The sequence below is a fragment of the Giraffa tippelskirchi genome, chromosome 5, assembly GCF_054371585.1.
Source record: "Giraffa tippelskirchi isolate mGirTip1 chromosome 5, T2T-mGirTip1v1.2.pri, whole genome shotgun sequence".
In the NCBI taxonomy this organism is placed as follows: domain Eukaryota; kingdom Metazoa; phylum Chordata; class Mammalia; order Artiodactyla; family Giraffidae; genus Giraffa; species Giraffa tippelskirchi.
The window spans coordinates 74,667,315-74,690,914 of NC_137279.1; the positions used below are offsets into that span (position 1 = coordinate 74,667,315).

Genomic DNA, 23,600 nt, shown 5'->3' on the forward strand with positions numbered 1-23,600 from the left:
GAAAGGAGGGAGTGGATCAACCCACTGAATCCCAGCTGTGACTCCTGCCCTTGCACTCCCGCCTACTTGTTGCCTGGTGTTCAGCAGGGGTGACAGTGATATCATAGATGCGGAGTGCCAGCCATGTGCTGAGTGCCAAGCAAAACAGCCAGGGCAAGTATATGCATCACCTGTGCCTGGGAAGGAAGGCCACCAGAAGCAGTGAGTCTGGAAAGAGGGAAGGGAGGCACCTTGCTGGCTGGGGGCGGGGAAGACAGCATAAAACCCTGCTGAGCTAGGACCAGAGAGAGATGGCCCAGGCCGGCACTGAGAAGGGATGCCCCTCATCCTCCCTACTCTGTTTCTTCCAAAGCTCGTAAATGCCCCAGACATGAGCCAGCCCAGGCCCCGCTACGTGGTAGACAGAGCCGCATACTCCCTCACCCTCTTCGATGACGAGTTTGAGAAGAAGGACCGGACGTACTCACTGGGAGAGAAACTTTGCAACACTTTCAGGTAACATGGCTGGAAGCCCAGACTCCCCTCTCCTCTGCTCCCCACCAATCCTTCCCTGCACCAGGGCATGTCTCCTATACTGGTGTCCCTCAGACAGGGCTTGGGAAGCCTTGGGGAGGTAAGGTTCTGAACCCTGAATCTGAGATTCTACACTTCATCTTTACTGAGACCCTCGAGGAAATGGGGAACGGGAACAAGGACCACTCATGGGTCCAGAGGAGCTGGCGGGCATCCTCAACTCCTGCATGAGGTCTCACCATGCTCTCAGCCCACGCGAGTCCCTCCTGGGTTCTCAAGTGTGCTGGGGATGGGAGCATCGTCACAGCAGGTCAGAGCCCTTACTTCTGCTGTCCCTTCTCCTGTCCTTTCCTCATCAAGGAAAATCTGAAGCCTCTCCCACCCCATGTACTTTGTCCTCTTTCTCTCCTGGATGCTCTTTCCCTTCCCAGGTCCAGACAATGCTCAAAGGTAGCCCCTAAATTCCTGGGCTCCCCTAAAGAATACTTACCAGAACGTGGTCTCACCAGCTTGTTCCACTCTCAGATCCCTGGAACTGTTCTGGTGGGCAGTGAAACCACACCTATAAGGAGGGAACTCTGCGAGGTGACCTATACCCACACTCCAAGAGCCTGAGGCTATGAGCTTTACCTTCCCCCTTCACAGACATCTGGTAGACCTCCCTCAGGCCTCACTGTGGTCCGTGGCAGAAGTCACTTCCCCACTCCCCTGGGGAAACAGCTGATTCAGTTACCTGAATTGAGGTCACTGTCAATGGCTGAAGTGGAGATGCAGGTGGAACTGGTTCAGGCTGGGGGATCACCCACTTGAGTATTCACTAAAAGCACCAGCCCAACCCTACCTCTCCTGGGAGGCTCCGTCTCTACCTGGTTATATAAAGACCTTGACAGCATTTGTGCCAAGGAGTTTAAATCTGTGTTGTTTCTATACTGGAGGGATGAGGGTATCTGCTGTTGTCCAAAAGATGAGGATGACGGAAACCATAAAAAGATGTAGAAAGCTAACAATTCCCACGTGGCTGGCAGGAGAGCCTTGAACAGTGCCTGGCACACAGAAGGTACTCCAATAAATTTTTGTTTAATGAATGAATGAATGTCTAGAAAACTAATCCCTCTACCACTTCCCACTTGGCTTCTGGAACCTCTCTTAGCATCTGTTTCCAGATCTTCTCTCAGACTTCAGAGAAGTCAGAGTGCTTTGCTCAACTATGGTAGGCTTGCAAGTAAGGCTAGACATGTACAAGGCTTTGAGAGGGTTGCTTTTCTTCCCCAGTCAGCTCTCCATTCATGAGTCCAGTTTTCCCTGCCATGAACAAACCTGAGAGAGTTCCTGGGGGCCTGGTTCTCTCTTAGGACAAGCCTTTAGAAATGCTTTAAGCTATTTACTACCAGTCCAACTCCCTGTCCATCATCCCAGGGGTGCAAAAGGCAGAGGGGACTGGAGAGTCCAAGGGCGATGGCGATGCTGTTCCATAAAGTGCTGGTTGGGACAGGAAATCTACCCAGATTTTAAAGGGTACAAAGCATTGTCTGTGTTGATTTCAATTTTGGGTGACATCCAGGGGACCCAGTGTCAGGGAAACTATTGTTGAGCAACAGTAAAGAACAGAAATCAGTGCTGGGCAGGAAAGGAGGCCTAATCACAGCAAGCCAGTGAGTCACCAGATGGGCCCTGGGTATTTGAATTCCCTCAGCTGGGAGAAGAAAAGCAAAGGCCTCCCTCCCTCTCCTGGTCATCAATTCACCAGCTGTCATCCTTGAGATTGAAGGCCCTTGTTTTTACCGCTTCTGAGTTTCTGATGAAAGGACCTCAAGGTGTTCAGCAAACAGGGGAGGGATCAGTGCTCCCCACCCTGTGCTGACCAACAAATAGTTTCCCCATTCTTCCCTCTTTGATGAATTAACAGGGGAAAGAACTCCAGCATTGGAATCATCACACACAAAGAACGGTGGGTCAGCAGAGGCACACCTTGCAGGGACAAAGGAGCCTTCCTTTAGGGGGAGGTTCCAAAAAATACGGCAGCAGCCCCCATTCAGACTGAGTTTTGACTCAGGCCCATTCTTTCACTTATTCATTCATTCATTTTTTCAACAGATATTCACTAAGCATCCCAGTGTGATGCATGAGGTATACAAAACTGGACAAGAGACCAGACTTCTCTTCCTGGTGGTTTCACTGTGTAGTGGGGGAGATAGATGAAAAGCAAGAAATTACAGCACGAGGTACACACACTGCTACAGGAGCCCAGGTGAGGGTGCCTAGGCCTGTGTTCAGTCAGATCAGAGAACAGCCATCTGAGATGAGGGCTGGACTTGACACCTCAGAATGCTAGGCATCCACAAAAATCCATGCCTTTAAGACAAGTCTTGCAGACTTCCCAGGTTCAGTTCAGTTCAGTCCCTCAGTCGTGTCCGACTCTTTGTGATCCCCTGAATCGCAGCACGCCAGGCCTCCCTGTCCATCACCAACTCCTAGAGTTTACCCAAACTCATGTCCATTGAGTCAGTGATGCCATCCCACCACCTCATCCTCTGTTGTCCCCTTCTCCTCCTGCCCTCAATCTTTCCCAGCATCAGGGTCTTTTCCAATGAGTCAGCTCTTTGCATCAGGTGGCCAAAGTATTGGAGTTTCAGCTTCAGCATCAGTCCTTCCAATGAACACCCAGGACTGATCTCCTTTAGAATGGACTGGTTTGATCTCCTTGCAGTGCAAGGGACTCTCAAGAGTCTTCTCCAACACCACAGTTCAAAAGCATCAATTCTTTGGCGCTCAGCTTTCTTTATAGACCAACTCTCACATCCATACATGACTACTGGAAAAACCATAGCTTTGACTAGACAGACCTTTGTTGACAAAGTAATGTCTCTGCTTTTAATATGCTGTCTAGGTTGGTCATAACTTTCCTTCCAAGGAGTAAGCGTCTTTTAATTTCATGGCTGCAATCACCATCTGCAGTGATTTTGGAGCCCCCAAAAATAAAGTCTGAGACTGTTTCCACTGTGTTCCCATCTATTTCCCATGAAGTGATGGGGCTGGATGCCATGATCTTAGTTTTCTGAATGTTGAGCTTTAAGCCAACTTTTTCACTCTCTTCTTTCACTTTCATCAAGAGGCTCTTTAGTTTTTCTTCACTTTCTGCCATAAGGGTGGTGTCATCTGCATATCTGAGGTTATTGATAGTTCTCCCAGCAATCTTGATTCCAGCTTGTGTTTCTTCCAGCCCAGCGTTTCTCATGATGTACTCTGCATATAAGTTAAATAAGCAGGGTGACAATATGCAGCCTTGATGCACTCCTTTTCCTATTTGGAACCAGTCTGTTGTTCCATGTCCAGTTCTAACTGTTGCTCTCTGACCTGCATACAGGGTTCTCAAGAGACAGGTCAGGTGGTCTGGTATTCCCATCTCAGGTTAGCAGTAGGCAATCAGAAGACCTCCAACCAGTGCCCAGAGCAAGGTGATGGCTCTCAAGAGAAAAGTCTCTGCCACATAGTGTATGTGCTCACTGAATTTTGCATGAATGAGTGAGTGAATGACCAAGAACAGGATATTATAATCAATTCCCAACTCTGAATGCAGTGTTAACTGAAAACCTGCCCTCTTCCCTTCCAGATGTTCCTCAGCCAAGATCAAAACTACAGTGTTCGGGCTGCTCCCCATTCTCTCTTGGCTCCCCAAATACAAGATCAAAGACTACATCGTCCCTGACCTTCTTGGCGGCCTCAGCGGTGGATGCATCCAGGTCCCACAAGGTCAGGGGGTCCCCTAAGCCAAGCCTATTCCCCTTCCCACTCCATCTTCTGTGACCTCCATCACCCAACTGTGCCCCAGGGCCTTGACTCTCTGTGTCCTGTGCAGGCATGGCATTCGCTCTGCTGGCCAACCTTCCTGCAGTCAACGGCCTCTACTCCTCTTTCTTCCCCCTCCTGACCTACTTCTTCCTGGGGGGTATCCACCAGATGGTGCCAGGTAAGGCCCCTCCCCTCTTAACAGCCAGGTGACTTGGACCACGAGGATGGGTGGTGGGTAGCAAAGAGGATTCGGGGGATTTCCCATGTGTATTCTAGCTGGTGCTGCTTGGCCCCAGAGGTACCATCACTGTGAGCGTCAATCCCAGGTCTTCTGTGACCTTGGAGAAGCCATTTAGCTTCCGTGAGCTCAGTTAGCATGACCCATTGAGTCTCCCTCCCTGGAATGTGGGGAAGACTTGGCAGAACAAGATAGGCCATAAAGGGCAGAACAGATGGGAGAAATGGCCATCCAACAGCCATCATCTATCAGGCCACTTCAGGGACATTTGGAGTTCCCTCGTGCTAAGTGAGACGGAGGAAAAAGCCCTGGTCATAAAGCCTATTTCTGATGCAGGCTCTGCTTATATTTCCAAGCATATTTCCTCATGTGTCCAATAAAGTAATATTAACAGCTGGGGTGACAGCACCTGGAAGAGTATAGATCATGATCAGATACGAATGGTTACTATGATGCCGGAGAGGACCCTGAAGGCCTGGAGCGCCATCCCTATGCGGGCTGGGGAGCACTCCGGGCCCCTTTCTGGTTTCCATGGGTGTGGTCCAAACCTCTGACTTTTGCTGGCTGGGTGGGGCACCACAGGTACCTTTGCCGTTATCAGCATCCTGGTGGGTAACATCTGTCTGCAGCTGGCCCCAGAGTCGAAATTCCGGGTCTTCAACAATGCCACCAATGAAAGCTATGTGGACATGGGGGCCATGGAGGCTGAAAGGCTGCATGTGTCGGCAACGCTAGCCTGCCTGACGGCCATCATCCAGGTGAGGGGCTCAGCTTCCATCTCTGCCAGGGCCTCCCCTTAGTAAGGCATCAGCTCACGTCGCCCCTCCCACAGAGGCCTAGCCTCTACCTTAAAACTGATTTAGGGCTCTCCATCCGCCCTCTTCCCCATTTGGAGGCTACAAATGACGTTAATAATTCAGAGTATCTCACCTGCCCTCAGCAGGTGCATAAGACCAGCATCCACACTTAATAAGTGTCCTGAGCTAATGACTGTCTCAAGGACTCATGGCCTCCCTCCGATACCCTTTCCAGTGTCCAGATCTCTGCCAGCAATTTTCCATTTCTGTAACATTCCTTATCCCCCTCCAGCCGCCTCTGCTCCAAGCCACAGCACCTCCTGCATGAGATAAATTGCATTTCCGCCACATGCAAAGGACTCTGCTAGGTTTCATGAAGGCAAATGCAGCAGGACAGAATGTAAGAGCAGGAAGGGGCCTCAGAAGTTTCACTCATTGATTCATTCAGTTAATGTTTTTTGGTTGTTTCAACATGCCAGGAACTGGGCTAGGCTCTGGGGATAAAAGATAAGCAAGAAAGAGGCCCAGTTCTCCAGAAGCTCATGGCCCAGTGGAGGAAGTAGCCATATCAACAAATAAATGTGTAGGCAGTAAGATAAGCAGCAGAATAGAGCTATATACAAGTAGCTTTGGGAACATCAAAGAGAAAGTCAGGGAAGGCCTCTCCTCAAAGAGAAGTGACATTTGACCTCAGACTAAAAGGATGAGTAGAAGTTGACCGGTAACCAAAGGAAAGAGGCACAGAAGGACAGTCCAGTCAGAGGGAATAGCACCCAAAGCACTGAGGCCTAACAGAGTGTGAACTGACCAGGGATGGAAAAACAAGGCATTTGGTGTGGCTGGAGGGCAGGAGGCCTTGGGAGAATGAGCCAGAGAAGAGGCCAGAGAAGTAGGCAGGGCCCAGACAGTGAAGTCTGAGGTCTGTCCCCTAAGCAGCAAATTTGGTTCCTATTGGCAGTCAGATTGGATCACTCAGACTCTGGAGAAGATGATGGATGGAACATAGATTAGAATCAAAGCATGGGACCAGTTGGGAGACTGTGAAGAGGCCCACGCAAGAATGATAAGGGCCTAGACCAGGGTGGCGGTCAAGGAGACGGGGGCGGGGGGGGTTGGGCGGTAGACTGGAAGAATGTTTGCCAGGGACAAAATAGACAGGACTTGGGATATTAGAAATGAAGGGTGAGGGAGAATGACTTCCAAGTTTTGAGTTGGCCAACTGGGCGGACAGGGGTGTCAATTACCGAGAGGGCAAACACTGGTGAGTATCAGGTTCGTTTCACAGTCGAGGAAACTGGAGCCAATGAGGTCAAGTGTCAGAGGCCTGTGCCCTGAGGAACTAACTTTCTTCCGTCAGTACAAGGCAGGACAAGGTCACAAGGGACTCATTTTCCTAGAGCTACTACTATCTCAGGGCTGCATGAACTCCAGTCCTGGGTTTGGGCCAGGCAGGTGTGAGAGCGGCTGGCCCATCGTGGTCTAACCTCACCACCCCTCTGCTTTCAGATGGGCCTGGGCTTCATGCAGTTTGGCTTTGTGGCCATCTACCTCTCTGAGTCCTTCATCCGGGGCTTCATGACGGCTGCTGGCCTGCAGATCCTGATCTCCGTGCTCAAGTATATCTTCGGACTGACCGTCCCCTCCTACGCAGGCCCAGGGTCCATCGTCTTTGTGAGTCTATGAGGGCAACCCTGCGAGAGGGTCTTGAGCAGATGCGTGAGCCAAGGTCACTGTCTTAAGAAGTTGTGAGCACCTTGTTATGAGATGTTCTCAAGCAAAGGCCGTCTGACCCATTGTTCAGAGTGGATTTCAAGAGGTTTCCATTTGGGGAGAGAGGGTCAAACACATGAACTTGAAGGTTGGCTGAGGTTCTCTGTGGTTGTTGTTCAGTCGCTCAGTCATGTTTGAATCTTTGCGACCCCATGGACTGCAGGACGCCAGGCTTCTCTCTCCATCACTAACTCCCAGAGCTTGCTCAAACTCATGTCCACTGAGTCAGTGATGTCATCCAATCATCTCATCCTCTGTCGCCCCCTTATCCTCCTGCCTTCAATCTTTCCCTGCATCAGGGTCTTCTTCAATGAGTCAGCACTTCGTATCAGGTAGCCAAAGTATGGTTGAATCTCTGCGGTTAATTCCTGCAGAAAAGGAGATGTACACTCTCCATCAGTTCCCCATTCCAGTGCCTCAACCCCTCCCTACCTGGAAAGTCCTTCCTTATGTCTAATCTCCATCTCTCCTCCATTAGCTTGAACTCTTCCTAGAGGAAAAGGAAGGGAATCAGCCCTCCTGTCCTAGCATGGAGACAGGCATGGGAAGTGGGACCATGAGTAGGGTCTGGATTCTGCTTTGCTGTGCCTCTCAGAGCACTGACAACATCCCTCTACTGGCTCAGATGCTGGGTGGTGGTGGTACAAGAGGAAGGAGTGGGAGCGCATGAGCATGATGCTCTCTCCCCCAGACCTTCATTGACATTTGCAAAAACCTCGCCCACACCAACATCGCCTCGCTCATCTTCGCGCTCATCAGCGGTGTGGTCCTAGTGCTGGTAAAGGAGCTCAATGCCCGCTACATGCACAAGATCCGCTTCCCCATCCCAACAGAGATGATTGTGGTAAGGACCTTGCCCAGGGGTGGGGTGTTGGGGTCCAGGCAAGAGGCTGTTGAAAAGGAATTCAGCTCCAGCCAGAACCAAGACAGCTCCTCTACCCATCCCTCCCTGACTCATTCATCCCCTGTGAGCCAGTAGGACAGAAGGTCTGGGGTGAATCCACTCCATTCCCCTTTTGTGGCTCCCACTCTTCCTGATTCTCAGGTTGTTCCCCCTCAAGGAGTCAGGGGAGTGGGATTTGGGGTCCCCAGACAAATGGAGGCTTGGGAGGGACACCTGCCCTGGCCCCAACTTAGAGCTAATCCCCGTTCTCCACTCTGGGTTTTGCAGGTAGTGGTGGCAACAGCTATCTCCGGGAGCTACAAGATGCCCAAAAAGTACCACATGCAGATCGTGGGAGAGATCCAACCTGGGTGAGTCCAGGTGGCTGGGAAGCCTGGCTTCACCCCCACTCTCCTCCCCAACTAGCTTCAGAGTCAGAGATGGGATGAACTCTATAAAGTGTATTATAAACTCTATGACACTGAACAGCTATGAAATATTACTATCATTTACTATGGAGAAGAGCCACACAATGCTGGCTGTTTCATGAACAGTGAGTCTTAACAGTCATATGCGTGCATGCTAAGTTGCTTCGGTCGTGTCCAACTCTCTGTGACCCCATGGACTGTAGCCCACCAGGCTCCTCTGTCCATGGGATTCTCCAGGCAAAAATACTGGAGTGGGTTTCCATGCCCTCCTCCAGGGGATCTTCCTAACCCAGGGATCGAACCCACGTCTCTTATGTCTTCTGCATTGGCAGGCTGGTTCTTTGCCACTAGCACCACCTGGGAAGCCCCCTTAACTGCCACACTCCCCTCAAAAGTTTCATCTGATGGGTGAAGCCTCTCTGATCAGCCCTTCTCTGGTTCTTTGCCTTGCTTTAATGCATTGGCTCTTCTGTCCACATGGAAGAAAAGCTATTAGGATCAACAGAATTCACTGAGTGTCTACTCTGTGCCAGGGACTGTGCTAGGCCCTAGGAGGAGAGGACCACTGTTTATACGGCAGAGCTGAAGCAAACAATGGAGAAAAGGCCTCATAGCACTGGGGGCTGTGGCTCTGTGGACCAGGAAGAGTGAAGAGTCCAAATTCTGGATGTGAACAAATGAGGCCCTACCACTTACTAGCATGGTGACCTCAGACAAGCTGTGTTCTCTAAGCCTCGAATTTTTGCTGTTTCAAGGGGAGTGATGGTAGCTGCCCTGCAGCATGACACTGAGCACCCAGTTTGGAGGTGGTGATTCACGCAGAGGCCCTGGCACCGAGCAGGGCCCTGCAGGGCCCCATGGGTGCTGAAGGACTCAGTGCCCTCCTCACACCCTTGGGCCCTGCCTCCTTTCTGGCTCCCTGACAGTTTCCCCACTCCTGTGTCGCCTGTGGTTTCGCAGTGGAAGGACATGCTTGGCACAGCCTTCTCCCTGGCCATCGTGGGCTATGTCATCAACCTGGCTATGGGCCGGACCCTGGCCAACAAGCACGGCTATGATGTGGATGCTAACCAGGTAAGTCCAGCCACTCCCAGCAGGGCTGAGCAGGATGGGCCAGGGCCCACGGAGGCCTGACAAGGGATGTCCAGGGGCTGTTTGGCTGACTTCCACTTGGTTGGGAGTGTATGGCTTTATAGCAGCTGGGTCATTTTCAAGTTCAAGATCCAGCTAGCTTGAACGACGATGTTTGGTTTGTACCGTGTGACACCCCCCCCCCCACCAGCCACACACACACACCCAGCTTCCAATCCGGCCCTTGTGCCCACAGGAGATGATTGCCCTGGGCTGCAGCAACTTCTTCGGCTCCTTCTTTAAGATCCATGTCATTTGCTGTGCTCTGTCTGTCACTCTGGCCGTGGACGGAGCTGGAGGAAAATCCCAGGTGAGCATTGGATCAGGGGAGTGGGAAAGGGATTGGATGTAACAGAACAGTTGTCCCAGAGAAGCCAGGTCAGCTAGTCTCCAGCCTGCCTCTCCTCTCCTCAGTCTCCATCCCACCAAAGGCATTTATTGGGGAAAAAAATCAATAGCAAGAATTTCACACCTACGCCCTGTTTCCAACTCTTTCTCTGGATAGGTGTCAAGCCTGTGTGTGTCCCTGGTGGTAATGATCACCATGCTGGTCCTGGGGTCCTATCTCTACGCTCTCCCCAAGGTAAGAACACATCATGAGAGCAGAAGCCAGCAAGAGACTCTGGTAAGAGCAGGCCTTAAGAGCTGTGTGATGCCTCACAGATTACAAAGTACCATCACTGTCACACTTGGTCCTAGCCACAACCTGCGAAGTAGTTAACGTAGGTTTTACTCTTGCCATTTTACAGGTAAGGGAAACTGAGGCTGAGAAGTGGTGACAAGACTCACAAGTGCAGGGCTGGTCTCAAACTCCAGCGTTCTGACCTCAAGGTCCACACCCAAGTCAGTGTTTACAGCGTCTGTGGGCACCTGGCTCAGAGAGCCCTAGGCACAGGCTGTCTGGGGATGAAGGAAGAGCAGGGGAGGGCAAAATTCAGGCCCAAGGGCCCTCTGGCTCCAGCACCTGCACTTTCCAACCCTAAGGTTGAGTGTAAAGTTTTGGGGGCTCTGCCAGTTCTAGAACTGCAACTCTGTCCTGCCAGGCTCCAGGGTCAGGTGTTTGTAGGAAGGGCAGGAAGAAGGGAACACACCCCAGGTGACAGGGAACATGTTCTGCTTCCCTAGTCTGTGCTAGGAGCCCTGATTGCTGTCAACCTCAAGAATTCTCTCAAGCAACTCGCCGACCCCTACTACCTGTGGAAGAAGAGCAAGCTGGACTGTGTAAGTAGCAGGCAGCCTCTGAGTACCTGTCGTGACTGGTACCCCCAGGTACTGCCTCCTCCAGCCCCACAGCCCTGTCAGTTCTTCTGTCAGTGACCCCTCTGGTCAGTTGCTCCCTAATTAGCATGCACTCAGTTGCTAAGTTGTATCAAACTCTTTGCGACCCTATGGACCATAGCTTAACAGGCTCCTCTGTCCATGGGATTTTTCAGACAAGAATACCAGAGTGGGTTGCCATTTCCTCCTCCAGGGGATCTTCCCGACCCAGGTATTGAATGAGCATCTCCTGTGTCTCCTGCATTGGCAGGCAGATTCTTTACCACTGAGCCACCTGGGAAGCCCTAATTAGCATAGCCGAGTGTTAACAGCTCAGGTTTTGGAGTGAGACATCTTATGTTCAAATCCTAACTCAACTGTTCACTGGATCTGTGTCCAATGGCAAGTCCCTTAACCTGTCCGAGTCTCGGCTTTCTCATCTGTGATCACAGGTATTTTATACTCTCCAACCCCCCACCCCCATCCCCAGGAATGCTTATGAAATGAGATAATACAAGTAAGGAACACATTGTCTGAATTGTATCTTGTGTTCAATAAAACTTAGCTATTATTATTTGCATAGTTCCAAAAAGCAAAATGAAGTCATTTTAAAAAACAAAAAACCTAGAACATAAAGCCAGTGGACCAGGATCTTGGGCAGGTTAAGACTTTTGTGGAGTTCTATTTCCCCATCTGTGATGGGGGTGATATTCATGGCTGCACCATACACTAGTTCTGAGGATTACATGAGATCAGGATTGGAAAGCAGCATGTAACTGTGAAACACTTAGCAAACACGACTTATCGCTTTGATTAGTCACGTTCCCAGCATATCTCCCACCGGACAATAGAAATGAGGCTACTGTGTACCGACGACACTGCTTACTCCCACTCGAGCACCAGCGTAAGCTGTGAGAGAGGTTTTCCTTTCAAGATGAGGACACCAAGGCTCAGAGAGGTTAAGTAACTCATCAAAGGCCACAGAAGTAGTTAGTGGTAGAGGCAGGACTGGAACCCCAAGTGTGACTTCAAACTTCTGAGCTGTACTGTCTTCTGGGGGAGGAAGCACACTTACATGGTAAGGAAGGAAATCCTTAAAGTCTGAGAAGTGAGTGGTCCATCTGGGGTCCCCCTGAATAAAGGACGAGGATGGGGAGAAAAGCGAGGCGCCAGTTCCCACCCCAAAGGTCTGCTTTTGCCACATCCCAGCCATCACCCCACAACAACAATAATCCTGGTATTTACATTGTGCTTTGGGTTTCCATCTTACTCTCCCTCCCTCCACCCCCCACCCTCCTCCCTTGCACACACAACCCAGCCCCAGGCCATCAGGTCAGGAAGCACAGCTGAGCCTCAGTCAAGTGCACAGCTTACTATCAGATGGAGGAATGGAACTTATATTATTGCGCCCATCACTAGGCTTGGCAGGACCCTGTCTTCATTAATTCTTCAATCCTTTCATGAAGCTAGTATTATTATTCACATAGCTGCATGCACGCTAACTCACTTCAGTCGTGTCTGACTCTGTGACCCCCTTGGACTGTAGCCCACCAGGCTCCTCTGTCCATGGGTTTCTCCAGGCAAGAAGCCTGGAGTGGGCTGCCATAACCTTCTCCAGGATTCACATAGCTGCTGCTGCTGCTAAGTCGCTTCGTCGTGTCCGACTCTGTGCAATCCCATAGATGGCAGTCCACCAGGCTCCCCTTTCCCTGGGATTCTCCAGGCAAGATTACTGGAGTGGGTTGCCATTGCCTTCTTCATTCACATAGCTAGTAAGTGAATATTCACAAGTAGGACAATGAAACTTGGAGCCCAGGCATATCTGTCCCAAGACTCACAGCCTCTGACTGTGCCACGCCACATCCCAGTGGGTGCAGGGGTCGACTACTAACAGCCAGACAAGACCAGAGAGCCACCCTCAGTCCACTGGAAATGGGCGAGTGTCACCAAAGCTCGCCTACGTGAAACAACGCAAAACTCCCATGCAAAGGGAAGGGTGGTCTGAGGTTGGGCTAGCAGAGAAGGGCCTTGGCTGACCCTGGAAGACTTCCCCAGTGGGGCAGACTTCCCCCAGGCCTGCTCTGATGTCTTTCTCCTCACAGTGCATCTGGGTGGTGAGCTTCCTCTCCGCCTTCTTCCTGAGCCTGCCGTATGGTGTGGCGGTGGGGGTCGCCTTCTCCGCCCTGGTTGTGGTCTTCCAGACCCAGTTGTAAGTACTGGCTCCTCTCCTAAGGCATGGCCGTGAGGCCCGGGCTGGGCTGCAGGGGCTGCCATGGGGGGCCTGGCCCAGCTCCTGGGCCCCGCTGCCTGCGGGGTCTGGCTCTGGAGGGGCTGCCAGGCCTGAGGAGAGCCCGGCCCAGCCGAGACCATTGGCACAGGCTGGGCTGTCTGACTCCCACGTCCTGAAAACCCAGGGGAACCCATCACAGTCGTAGAGGGCTGGGGGCCCAGAGGAAGCTGAGTCTAGCAGGCGGGTGAGTCTCCATGTCCTTCCAAGAGTGTGCCAGACCGCAGATCAGATGGGATCCCACCCTGAGGGAGCCAGAGGACAGCTAAGTCTCTCCCATAAACACATTAAGTGAAGCAGACAGGGAGGCCAGTCCAGGGCAGGAAGGATACTGAATGTCAGGGACCTGTTTTGTCCTCTTGAGAACTCAGAGCCAGCAAGTGGTGACTTTGGGGCCACTTACTCTTGTGTACTACACCTTTCTCCCTGCTGAGCCCCTGCCTGGGAGCTATGTCAGGGAGCTCCCTGCCATCTCTCTAATTATAGCCCAGCCACAGGCCACCAGGCATGTGTCTCCAATGCAAAAAGACAAACAGAGAAAGCCCAGGATCAGGACAGGACACTCTCCTGCCCTACCTCTGCCCAGCCCCAAGCCCAAGCGTCCCTCCAGGCCTGTCTGCTAATAGCATTCTCTTGTGTTTGTCTTTTTCTTCTTCATCCAGTCGTAATGGCTATGCTTTGGCCCAGGTCACAGACACTGACATTTACGTGAATCCCAAGGCCTACAACAGGGTGGGTAATCCAAGCTCATGACCGCCCTCTTTCACCCTGTTCTACCCCCACATAAAAGGGTTTTGTGAAAAGCCGATAAAGATACTGCTACTGAGTGAGCTGAGTCTCCCTGCCACAGGTCCAAGAAATCCAAGGTATAAAGATCGTCACTTACTGCTCTCCTCTCTACTTCGCCAACTCAGAGATCTTCAGGCAAAAAGTCATTGCCAAGGTAAAACACAGTCCTCTGGTGACCAGAGGCAGTAGACAGAGAGTGCCTGGCAGAGGCAAGAAAGGGAGCTGGGGGCCAAGAGCCTGCCACCTCCAGAGAGGGCAGAGTTAAAGACTGCTCTCCGCCCTCTTCCTCCAGACAGGTGTGGACCCCCAGAAAGTGTTGCTGGCCAAGCAAAAGCACCTCAAGAAGCAGGAGAAGGGGAAAACGATGCCCACGCAACAGAGGAAGTCTCTGTTCATGAAAACCAAGGTGAACTGAGGCTAGAAACAGCCCACCCCCTCTCCCTTGCCCTCTCTGACCTTGCCACCTGGTGCCCCACCTCCAAGCACCCTTGAAGGCAAGGACAGTGAGCCTCTGTGACCACTGCCTGGTGGACGTTGTCTGGTGGGCATCTTCTCCTTGGATGAGGAGCCGTCAGCTCCCAGGGTAACCACTTAACTCCCATGGCCCCCTCCTCATTTTCTGGCTAAGATGAGATACGCCCATGGACTTATGAGCAACCCCAGATGGGGAGTCGCAGTGAATTTTCTGGGGTCCCTAGCCAACCTAGAACTAGCAAGGTGGGTGTGGATGTGGGAATTCTGCAGAGAAAAAGGTAAACACTGGTAAATGCAAAAAGGGTCTCAGTTGTTTCCAAAGGGGCTTCCTCCCAGAGCAGAGTGGGCTGAAGCTTCAGTGCCTCTCCTAGAGGGTCCTCTAACTTAGCCTGCGTTACGAAGACCAAATGTGCAGACCTGCCCAAGGAGGAGGCTTTGGGAGGCACCAGTCCTCAGGGATTAGAGGGGCTTGGATTCCTCACCACGAAGTCCGGTTATTTACTTCCACCTGCACGCACCTTGCCCCAGCTTCAGCCGCAGCGAAGTCTGATTGAGCCCAATGACCCTGACTGTGCCCTCCCCCTCCTCCAGACTGTCTCCCTGCAGGAGCTCCAGCAGGACTTTGAGAACGGCTCCCCAACCGACCCCAACAACAACCAGACTCCTGCTAACGGCTCCAGCGTGTCCTACATCACCTTCAGCCCTGACAGCTCCACCGTTACCCACTGCGAGCCCCCAGCCTCTGCTAAGCCCAGTGACATGCTGGCCGGCGTCCCACCCTTTGTCACCTTCCACACCCTCATCCTTGACATGAGTGGGGTCAGCTTTGTGGATCTGATGGGCATCAAAGCCCTGGCCAAGGTGAGGGAGCCCCAAGGTGGAGGGAGCCCCAGCCCACCCCCACCCCGACTACCTCCCCGCTACCCTCCCATTCTCCCTTTCCTTGGAGCCTTCATTTCAACCAACTGAGTGAGGAAGCTCACCAAGGAGCCTAACATCTCCTAAAATCCCTTTTCCCAGATGCCACCAGGACAGGATGCTGCCAGACAGCACAGAACAATGCGTGCCCGGGGAGGGACATCAAGACCAGGCCCCACTGGTCCACCCTGTCCTAGCACCCCTTTCTAGTAGACGCAGAAACCCACCCTGGGGTCCTCCGAGTAGAGCTTGTTTTGGCCCAGGTTCACGGTCTACTGCTCCTTCCCACACTCACCCAGACACTCCAGCATCAGCCGGGTCTAGCCAACTGAGGGAAGAAAAAGAAATAGTATCAGTGGCCCTCACCTTGAGGCCGAACAGATGGCTCACAGGACAGCTTGAATAAATGCGTCCGTCTGTTAGCTTTTCAGCGGCCACTTCTGATGGCAGAGTCATCTCAGAGACTGGCCCAGAGAGAGGCAGCATAGTGAAACCGAGGAACAGAGAGAGCACAGAGGCTGATGGCCCCGTCAACCGGTGCACAGCTGGCTGCATCCCCAGACAAGGGCTCAGCCTGCTCCCGCAGCCTGGATCTAGCTGGGATCCGGGTGGCTGAGGCATTAGCAGCTCCGGGCCGTGGTCCTCCCCAGCGGCTTCTGCCTAAGCCACAAAGGCAGGCACAAGGTGGGGTCTGGGATTCTAAGCAGCGAAAGAAAAGATCTGGCCCCATAAGAAGGGGCCACGGGGACACTAAGTGGCTGCCTTGTTGGCAAAGCCCCACGTCTGCCCCACTTTTCAAAGGAGCAGTCAGCCAACACTCCAGGGAGGAGTGGTGTGCTTTGCTGCTATTTTTATCTTTGGCTGCCAGGGCTCTCGTGGTTGCTTATTTGTTTGGTTTCCCTCTGAAGTGCATTTTGTGAATCACTTTGGAGGCCCACTCAGAACATTCCTTTCCTTCTGTCTCCCTACCCAACACGCTCCCAACTACTCTAGCTGAGCTCCACCTATGAGAAGATCGGGGTGAAAGTCTTCTTGGTGAACATTCATGGTAAGAGAAGAAGGATGTTTAGGGGATTGAAAGGCTGGCGAGGGGCTAGGGTGGAAATAGGTGGGTGGGAGGCTGAATAGGGAGGGAGGTAGAAATGAGAACAGCACCTGTTCCCCTAAACTACTGCCTGCTCACAAGAACTTCAGGCACATGTCAGAAGAGACCGCGGCCAGGTTATATAACATCCCGTATGCTGTGCTATGCTAAGTCACTTCAGTCATGTCCGACTCTGTGTGACCCTATGGGTTATAGTCTCCCAGGCTCCTCTGACCATGGGATTCTCCATGGGATTCTCTCCAGGCAAGAATACTGGAGTGGGTTGCTATGCCCTCCTCCAAGGTATCTTCCCCACCCAGGGATCAAACCCACGTCTACTGCACTGGCAGGCAGGTTCTTTACCACTAGGGGTCCCAATAAAAGAGTTGGCGAGGGGGTGAGGGGGATTGTGGAGTTAAGGAGAGGCAACTAGGATTCTGATTTGCCCACTACTAATTAGCCATGTTTAGCTCAGTTGGTGAAGAATCTGCCTGCAATGCAGGAGACCCCGGTTTGATTCCTGGGTCGGATAGATTTCCTGGAGAAGGGATAGGCTACCTACTCCAGTATTCTTGGGCTTCCCTTAGTGGCTCAGCTGGTAAAGAATCTGCCTGCAATGCAAGAGACCCCGGTTCTATCCTTGGGTTGGGAAGATCCACTGGAGAATGGAAAGACTACCCACTCCAGTATTCTGGCCTAGAGAATTCCATGGACTGTATAGTCCATGGGGTCGCAAAGAGTTGGACACAACGGAGCAACTTTCACTTTCAAATTGCCATGTATCCTTGGCCAAGTCACTTCATCTGCCTAGGGATCGATTGCCACCTACATAACATGAAGAGGTTGACTAGATGACCCAGGGAATCTTTTCCAAATTCCAAAGTCCACAAATAAGCAGAAAGCACAGATATACCATAACTCTCCAGGGAAGATACACACGCAGTTTTATATGGACTCAGTCTCGAAGGGGCCTACAAACACAGCCTCCAGTCCCTGTCTACATGGCAGAGGACATCTCATCAGCATATGTGCGGAGTACAGGGATGTGGACACACCGCAAGAGCACACAGACACACAGGAGAAAGGGAAAGGCACATGTTTGCACACCCCGCTTCCCTCGGAGGGTCAGTGCCTTCCAGCAGGAGCAGCCAGCCTCGGCACTGGCCTGAGCATGGCACAGGCTCTGTGCAAGCTCCGCTCAGGTAGAGTCCACACAGCTTCTGCTCTGTGTGTGTGTGTGTGTGCACCTGCTCTGTGTGTGCCCCAGAGCTAGAATCAGAGGCTCCCCACCCAACCTCTCTGGACATGTCTCAGGAAATCATCCCCAGGGTTGAGGAGGAGTAAGGGCTCTGCCACACACCGGACTCTGCAGGAAAGGTCTGGGTGAACAGGAGGAAGAACGGACCCTCAAGGGACAGAACTGGCCCACATTTTGGGCTTTCCCTCACCACCAAGTGCCGACTCCCTGAATCAAGCTATTTCCTTCTGCCTGGGCTTGAAGGTTCAGCATCCTCAAGCTCACGTTGCCCTCTGCTGTCCAGAACTGATACTGCAAGGCCAAGGCCAAGGCCCTGCGACGCAGCAAGGGCACAGTTTCGGCCTCTCCACCTCCCCTCACCCCTGACCTTTCCCTCCTTGCAGCCCAGGTGTACAATGACATCAGCCACGGAGGCCTCTTTGAAGACGGGTGTCTAGAGCGCAGTCACGTCTTTCCCAGCATACACGATGCGGTCCTCTTTGCCCAGGCACAGGCCAGAGAAGTGACCCCAGGACATGACTTCCAAGGGGTAAGGTCTCTGCACCTGGGGAATCCTAGGCCCCAGGGCATTGAAATAGCAGGATGGTTTGGGTTCCAACACCTATTCTATCAATTAACTTTCCTGAATCTCTGTTTTCTTATCTGTGGAATGGGTGCCTTAAGGTAACATTATCTATCTCACAGGATCTTTCTTTTGTTTTGGTTTTAGGATTAACTGATAATTATATCTTTTGTGTCACTTGAAAGAGTTTTGTATATTACAAAATCTTTATTATTATCAGTTTTGAGATCAGACAAACACACACAAAAGCACAGTAGATTATGCCTGGTACTCTGACATGGCTCAACCATCCTATTCCTTCACTCTTTTGACAAGACGTTTTAGAGAAGGGAGGGGAGTAAGCCTGTCTGTTTTAATTTAGCCAAGCTTAGAGATTTCAGGCTGGTAATGGATGAAGAGTGTGCCTCAGAGTTTTGTCTCAGCTTCTTGACATTTAATTTACTAGCTCAGTAAGTGGTATGCAAATGAGCTACAAATAACAGTGTCTACAAATAACATTCCAAAAAGCTGGGGAAGCAGAAAAAGCCCATCCTGTCGGGGTCCCTGCCCAGGCCTCCCCAGACAGCTCCATCTTCCAGGTTGCCCTGCCGGCTCATCTTCGGCCCTCGGCCTGCCAAGCCTCTGTGCCCTAGTCCATGATACAAACTCTTTCTACCCTCTGGGGATCATAAGAAAGGCTTTTCTGGCCCTAGAGCAACCATTTGCTCTTTGCTTTTTGAGACTGATGAAGCTGGAGCCATCTGTTCTGGGTGCAGAAAGCCTGTCCAGGAAAACAGGGCCAGGCACCCGCCTGCCACACACAGAGGCAAACTGTGAGAGCAGTGGCCTTCCTGACCTCATGCCCTTTGCCAGCAGAGCAAAGAGAGGGAAATTCTGGAAAAACCCTCATCATCATAACTGTACAAATAATGCCCAGTTTTTACAGTTTAAGTATTCTTAAAGATGTATATTATACCAATTGTATATTTACATATTACAGAATATATATTCATGTCTGTAAATTGTGCACACACACACTGTTTTCAACAGTGTGGTAAGGCAGAGAGCCAGCAAAGTGAGTGTGATCATCCTACTTTTACAGAGAAGGGAGATGGATTCCCCGGGTCAGGCAGCTAGGTAAGCTAGGTAAACCTTTCCTGCTTCTGAAGTGCCCACCTAGGGAGCTGACCCGATGCACACCTGTCTACAGGGAAGAGCGGCTGTGCTGTGTTTTGAAAGGCAAATGAGGGAGGGGCAGGAAAGAACAAGAGGCCACGTTACACATCAGAAGACATGTTGCCGCCCCCACCCCCCACTTTTGTGCCAGACCATCATTCAGTTGCTGCAGCTCACTCTGCACCGGTTTCCCCCACCCAGGCGCCCGTGGACCCTGAGCTTTCTCTGTACGAGCCGGAGGAAGACAGCCCCAGCTACTGGGATTTAGAGCAGGTAAGCTGACTAGCGGGGGTCAGAAGGGGAAGGAAGGAGACCCTCTCCCACACAAAGGGTTGGCTGGGCTCTCCCTCCAGAAGCCAGAGCAGTCACCTTGAAGGCAAGAATGTTTCTTTCTCACCTTTCTTTTAATAGCAGATCTTAATTTTTCTCACTCCCTGAAAGGCATCATGGGGGAAGGGAGAGTCACTGGATCAAGTCCTAGAGAAACAACATCTATTCTTAACTCTTTCCAACGCACTGGTCACATGATCTTGGGCAAGCCACGTGACACCACCAGGCCCCCAGTGTTTATCAATGTAAAATTAGGGAAATACGAGGAATAACTGTCCATCTACCTAACAAGATTAGTGGGGCTGCTTTTGTTCTTTTGTTAATTCAACTGGTATTGATGGTGTGTTTTCTACTTGCCTGACACTGTCCCAGGGTGGGCACACATCCGATCAGATGAATTCCAGGGGTACAAATACTACTGCAGGTGGACAAGCCTTCAGAGCCATGTAGATGTGGTGTGTCCTTCATATAGAACTCTATGGTCCCGATATGAAAAGTAGTCCTACCCCAATGCCCTGAGTTAAAAGAAACCAAACCTTTAGAGAAATCCAGCTCTGGGTCTATTAGAAAGAACAACTCACTTTGTGCCTCTTCCCATTCTTTTTGGGTGTGAGTTCCAATGGTCTTCTGAGCCCTTCTCTGGAAGTGCTGATGGCATGCAGCAGGCATTAAGGAACAGAGCCAGGGCTGCAAAAACCTGGCACACTGATTTCTGGGCCCCCACAGAATCTCCAGCACATTCCAAACACCTGGCTAGGACAAAATAGCTTATTGGAGCAAGAAAAGACTTTAGAGCTTATCTGATCTCAGTCCTCACCTGACCTAATGAAGAAAGGAGAGCAAAAACGGAGGGAGGGAACTATGACGGTCACACGGCACAGCAGAGATGATTCAAAACTAGATTTCAAGCTTCTTCTCTCGTCACCTCTATACCAATTCACCTCTTGGGCTGACTCTGCCTCCCCACTGTTCACACACACACATGCATGCACACACTCACACTCACTTCCTCATAACACCTCTAACTGGCACGGGTTTCGTAGGGTCACCTGGCAGTTGTGACTACTCAGATCTAATGCTCTCTCTCCCACCCCTTCTTCCTGTGCCTGCTGCAGGAGATGTTTGGAAGCATGTTTCATGCAGAGACCCTGACTGCCCTGTGAGGGCCCAGGCCGCCTCCAGAGTACCTGGCCCCTAGGATGCCCGTGAAGGATGAGCCTGGGATCTCAGGGAGTGGTGGGTAGAGGAGAACACCTCCATCAGAACTCCTGTACCTCTCGTCCTCCTCGTCTCTCACTCTCTTACATCCCCCCAGGCATCTCTAGAGCTAGCCAAGCTCAGCAGCAGGAAGAGACACCTCTTCACCCTCCTACTGACCCGCGGGGCCCCAAGCCGCAATGAGCACGCCTCCTGCTCGCTGCACTGCACCCACCCACACCCTGCCTGTGGCAACTGAGGAGGCCCTTGACTGAGGCTCCAAGAGTGACTCAGGAATGGAGGGAAAGCTTGTGCTGACGTAGAGTGCAAGCTTCGAGAATGCCCTGAGACCCACGTGCCTTGGTGTCAGGCGGCGTGAAGCTGTCACAGGACACAGGGATGAAGTGGCCCACGACTCTGTGGCTCATCCCCTCCTGCTGCCCCAAGTCTGTCTCCAGCAACTCTGTACCCCTGGGCCCATGGGCTCCAACCACCCAGGAATCTCCATCTTGGTGACTATGCCCCCTTCCTCATCCTCTCAAGGCTGCCAAGACCCCCACTGCTATTTGGCACATCAGACTCTAGCCTGGGGAGTGGCCACCAGAACTACCTCCCCAGGGGCATCTTCCTGAAACGTTATCACTCCCGCTGCCCTCAAGGGCTGCTCCCTTCTACTTGAGACCATGTAGAAACCCAGAAGAAACAGGGGATAGCTGGCAGAATCCTCTGGCAGCTTAGCAACAGATACCAGTTATTCCACACAAAAGCTTGGGCAGTCCCTGTACTGGAGACATGGAGAGAAAGGAATGCTCCATCAATCCAGGGCCAACTGGTGCGACCCAAGCCCTGACAGCCCCCTTGACCTTAGAAATGCCTCCCCCACCTGGGAAGTCTGCCTGTTCTCTTCTCTGGCAAAGACTCAATGATTTTAACTCTCCCTTATCAGTTCAGGGCATGAGTGATTCAGTCAGGTGAGAGAAGATGCCTCCAGGGGCATATCCCAACTGGGTGCCCAATGTGGAGAAGAGCTGATGCAGACTGAGTCTTCCTCCACAGGGATCCCGTAACAAATTCAGGATCTGAGGCCATCTTCTTCTAGGAAAGATGAGAAGAGGGGTTAAGTTCTCCATATTTATAAAAAAAATGTAAAAGAAACCCACCATTGACTTGAAAATAAATAGGTTCCATGTGCAGGTGTTTGGGGAAATTTTCCATGGAATTGCACAGAAAACACTTTGGCCTCACCCCACTGCGTCTCCCGAGCTCCTTTAATGAATGATCCCTGCCCAAAGGGTTGGGTTGGCCCAGCCTGGAAAAATGTAAGAGTTCCTAATTTCAGCCTGACCTGCATTGTGTGTCTGTTAAGCGTGAGCTGGTCAGCTAGCAAGTCTTCATAGAGTTAAAGGAGGGGGTGCTGGTGAAGAGCCAACAGATTCTTGGCCTACAAGCATTGCTTCTCTGTGAATTCATTATGCCATCTGGCTGCCAATGGAATTCAAAACTTGGAAGGCAGAGGACAATGTTATCTGGGATTCACCGTGCCCAGCACCAGAAGTGCCAATTTTCCAGAGGACAAGAACAGTAGCCAGTGAAAACTCAACCTGCCCTGCTCCACCTCCTGCAAAGTCCAGCTCAGGCCCAAGAGGTGGGGGAAAGATCACAGAGTCTCAGGACATCCCTAGTCACAAGTGCTTTGGGAACCAAGTGTCTAGAACCCTTGAGGACTTGCTGAAGTGACTGCAAATCCCCAGGCCAGCCCCAGACCTAAAGGGGATTACTGGCTCACAGTGGCCTTGAGTGGGGGCTCAGGGAGGGGTCCTGCACCACATCCAAGGGTGTAAGTACTACCAGAGTCCACGGCGGAGGTAAGGTGGGAAACACCCGGGGTGGAGAGAGACAACCGGAGGAGAACTCACTGCTGGGATGCCTTAGCGAGAACACAAGCTCACACAGACTCCTTACCAAACGTGACTGAGGCAGGGAAGGAGGGAAGGTAGTGAAAGCATCCAGGATTTCAAAACCTCTGAATGTTCTTAGTGATACTGATGTGGTTCCCGGGAACCAGGACTCTTGAAATATTTGTGTAATTTATTTAATTTAAATGCCATTCTCCTTTTGTTCATTTTGCTAATAAAGTGGTTTTGAACTGTGAATGAATGCATGTGTTCAGGTGGTTTTACAGAGAGACAAACAAGTCACCTCCAGGAAGAGGTGGCCTTGTTTTGCCCAATCCCCTGGAGGAAAGGAACAGAAAGCTAAGGCTCCTCCTTGAGTCTCCCAGATCCTCTCGAGGGCCTGGTTTTCCACTCCCGGGAATGAATAAACTTACATGATACAGCTGAAGAGCAGAGATAGGGTGAAACACCTGGTCCAAGGGATCCTTCAACTCAAGACCAGTTCCCAGAGCCAACTTTGTGATTTCTGTGGCTATCAGAGAAGTCGAACTTCCACTGTTTCATGTGCTAATTCTTCAGCACTCATGAGATGTCTCTCGAATGGGCCAATTCTATCAATACTCAGCAAATCTTTCAGAATCCCTAGTTTTGGGGAGCACACAGCCTAATCCCACATTTCCCTCCCCTGTTTGTGAGACAATGCAGGGAGCAAAAGGCCAAAAGACTCAAGTGTCCAATAAGTTTGGCTGATCCTCAATTTTGTTTGCTAACTGTAGGAAATATGAGGAATCACAGAAAAAGAGCAAAGACTCCTTCTGTCTGAAGGAGACAGAAATAGGATGAAG

General features: G+C 51.5%; 1 protein-coding gene and 1 long non-coding RNA gene across 2 annotated transcripts; one reads left to right on the plus strand and one right to left on the minus strand.

Annotated features, from left to right (window-relative positions):
- Positions 1 to 370: 370 nt before the first annotated feature.
- On the plus strand, positions 371 to 23,013 carry SLC26A9 (solute carrier family 26 member 9). The gene is made up of 20 exons (XM_081492061.1): positions 371 to 495; positions 4,124 to 4,263; positions 4,370 to 4,480; positions 5,123 to 5,298; positions 6,844 to 7,008; positions 7,799 to 7,951; positions 8,279 to 8,361; positions 9,345 to 9,492; positions 9,746 to 9,859; positions 10,055 to 10,132; positions 10,675 to 10,770; positions 12,909 to 13,015; positions 13,756 to 13,825; positions 13,944 to 14,036; positions 14,175 to 14,288; positions 14,948 to 15,217; positions 16,268 to 16,322; positions 18,000 to 18,145; positions 19,535 to 19,606; positions 20,779 to 23,013. The coding sequence occupies exons 1-20, from the start codon at positions 371 to 373 to the stop codon at positions 20,824 to 20,826; spliced, it is 2,364 nt and encodes a 787-aa protein (XP_081348187.1). The 3' UTR covers positions 20,827 to 23,013.
- On the minus strand, positions 2,674 to 16,079 carry LOC145506742 (uncharacterized). The gene is made up of 2 exons (XR_014054271.1): positions 15,641 to 16,079; positions 2,674 to 7,475 (listed from the first exon to the last, which is right to left on the minus strand). It is a non-coding gene; the product is annotated as an uncharacterized LOC145506742 (long non-coding RNA).
- Positions 23,014 to 23,600: the final 587 nt, after the last annotated feature.

Bases quoted from the DNA above. Each gene is read 5' to 3' on its own strand.
- SLC26A9 (XM_081492061.1), top strand. From the start codon at position 371: ATGAGCCAGCCCAGGCCCCGCTACGTGGTAGACAGAGCCGCATACTCC. The intron at 4,264-4,369 runs GTCAGGGGGTCC...TGTCCTGTGCAG, and splicing joins ATGCATCCAGGTCCCACAAG to GCATGGCATTCGCTCTGCTG. The intron at 9,493-9,745 runs GTAAGTCCAGCC...TTGTGCCCACAG, and splicing joins ATGATGTGGATGCTAACCAG to GAGATGATTGCCCTGGGCTG.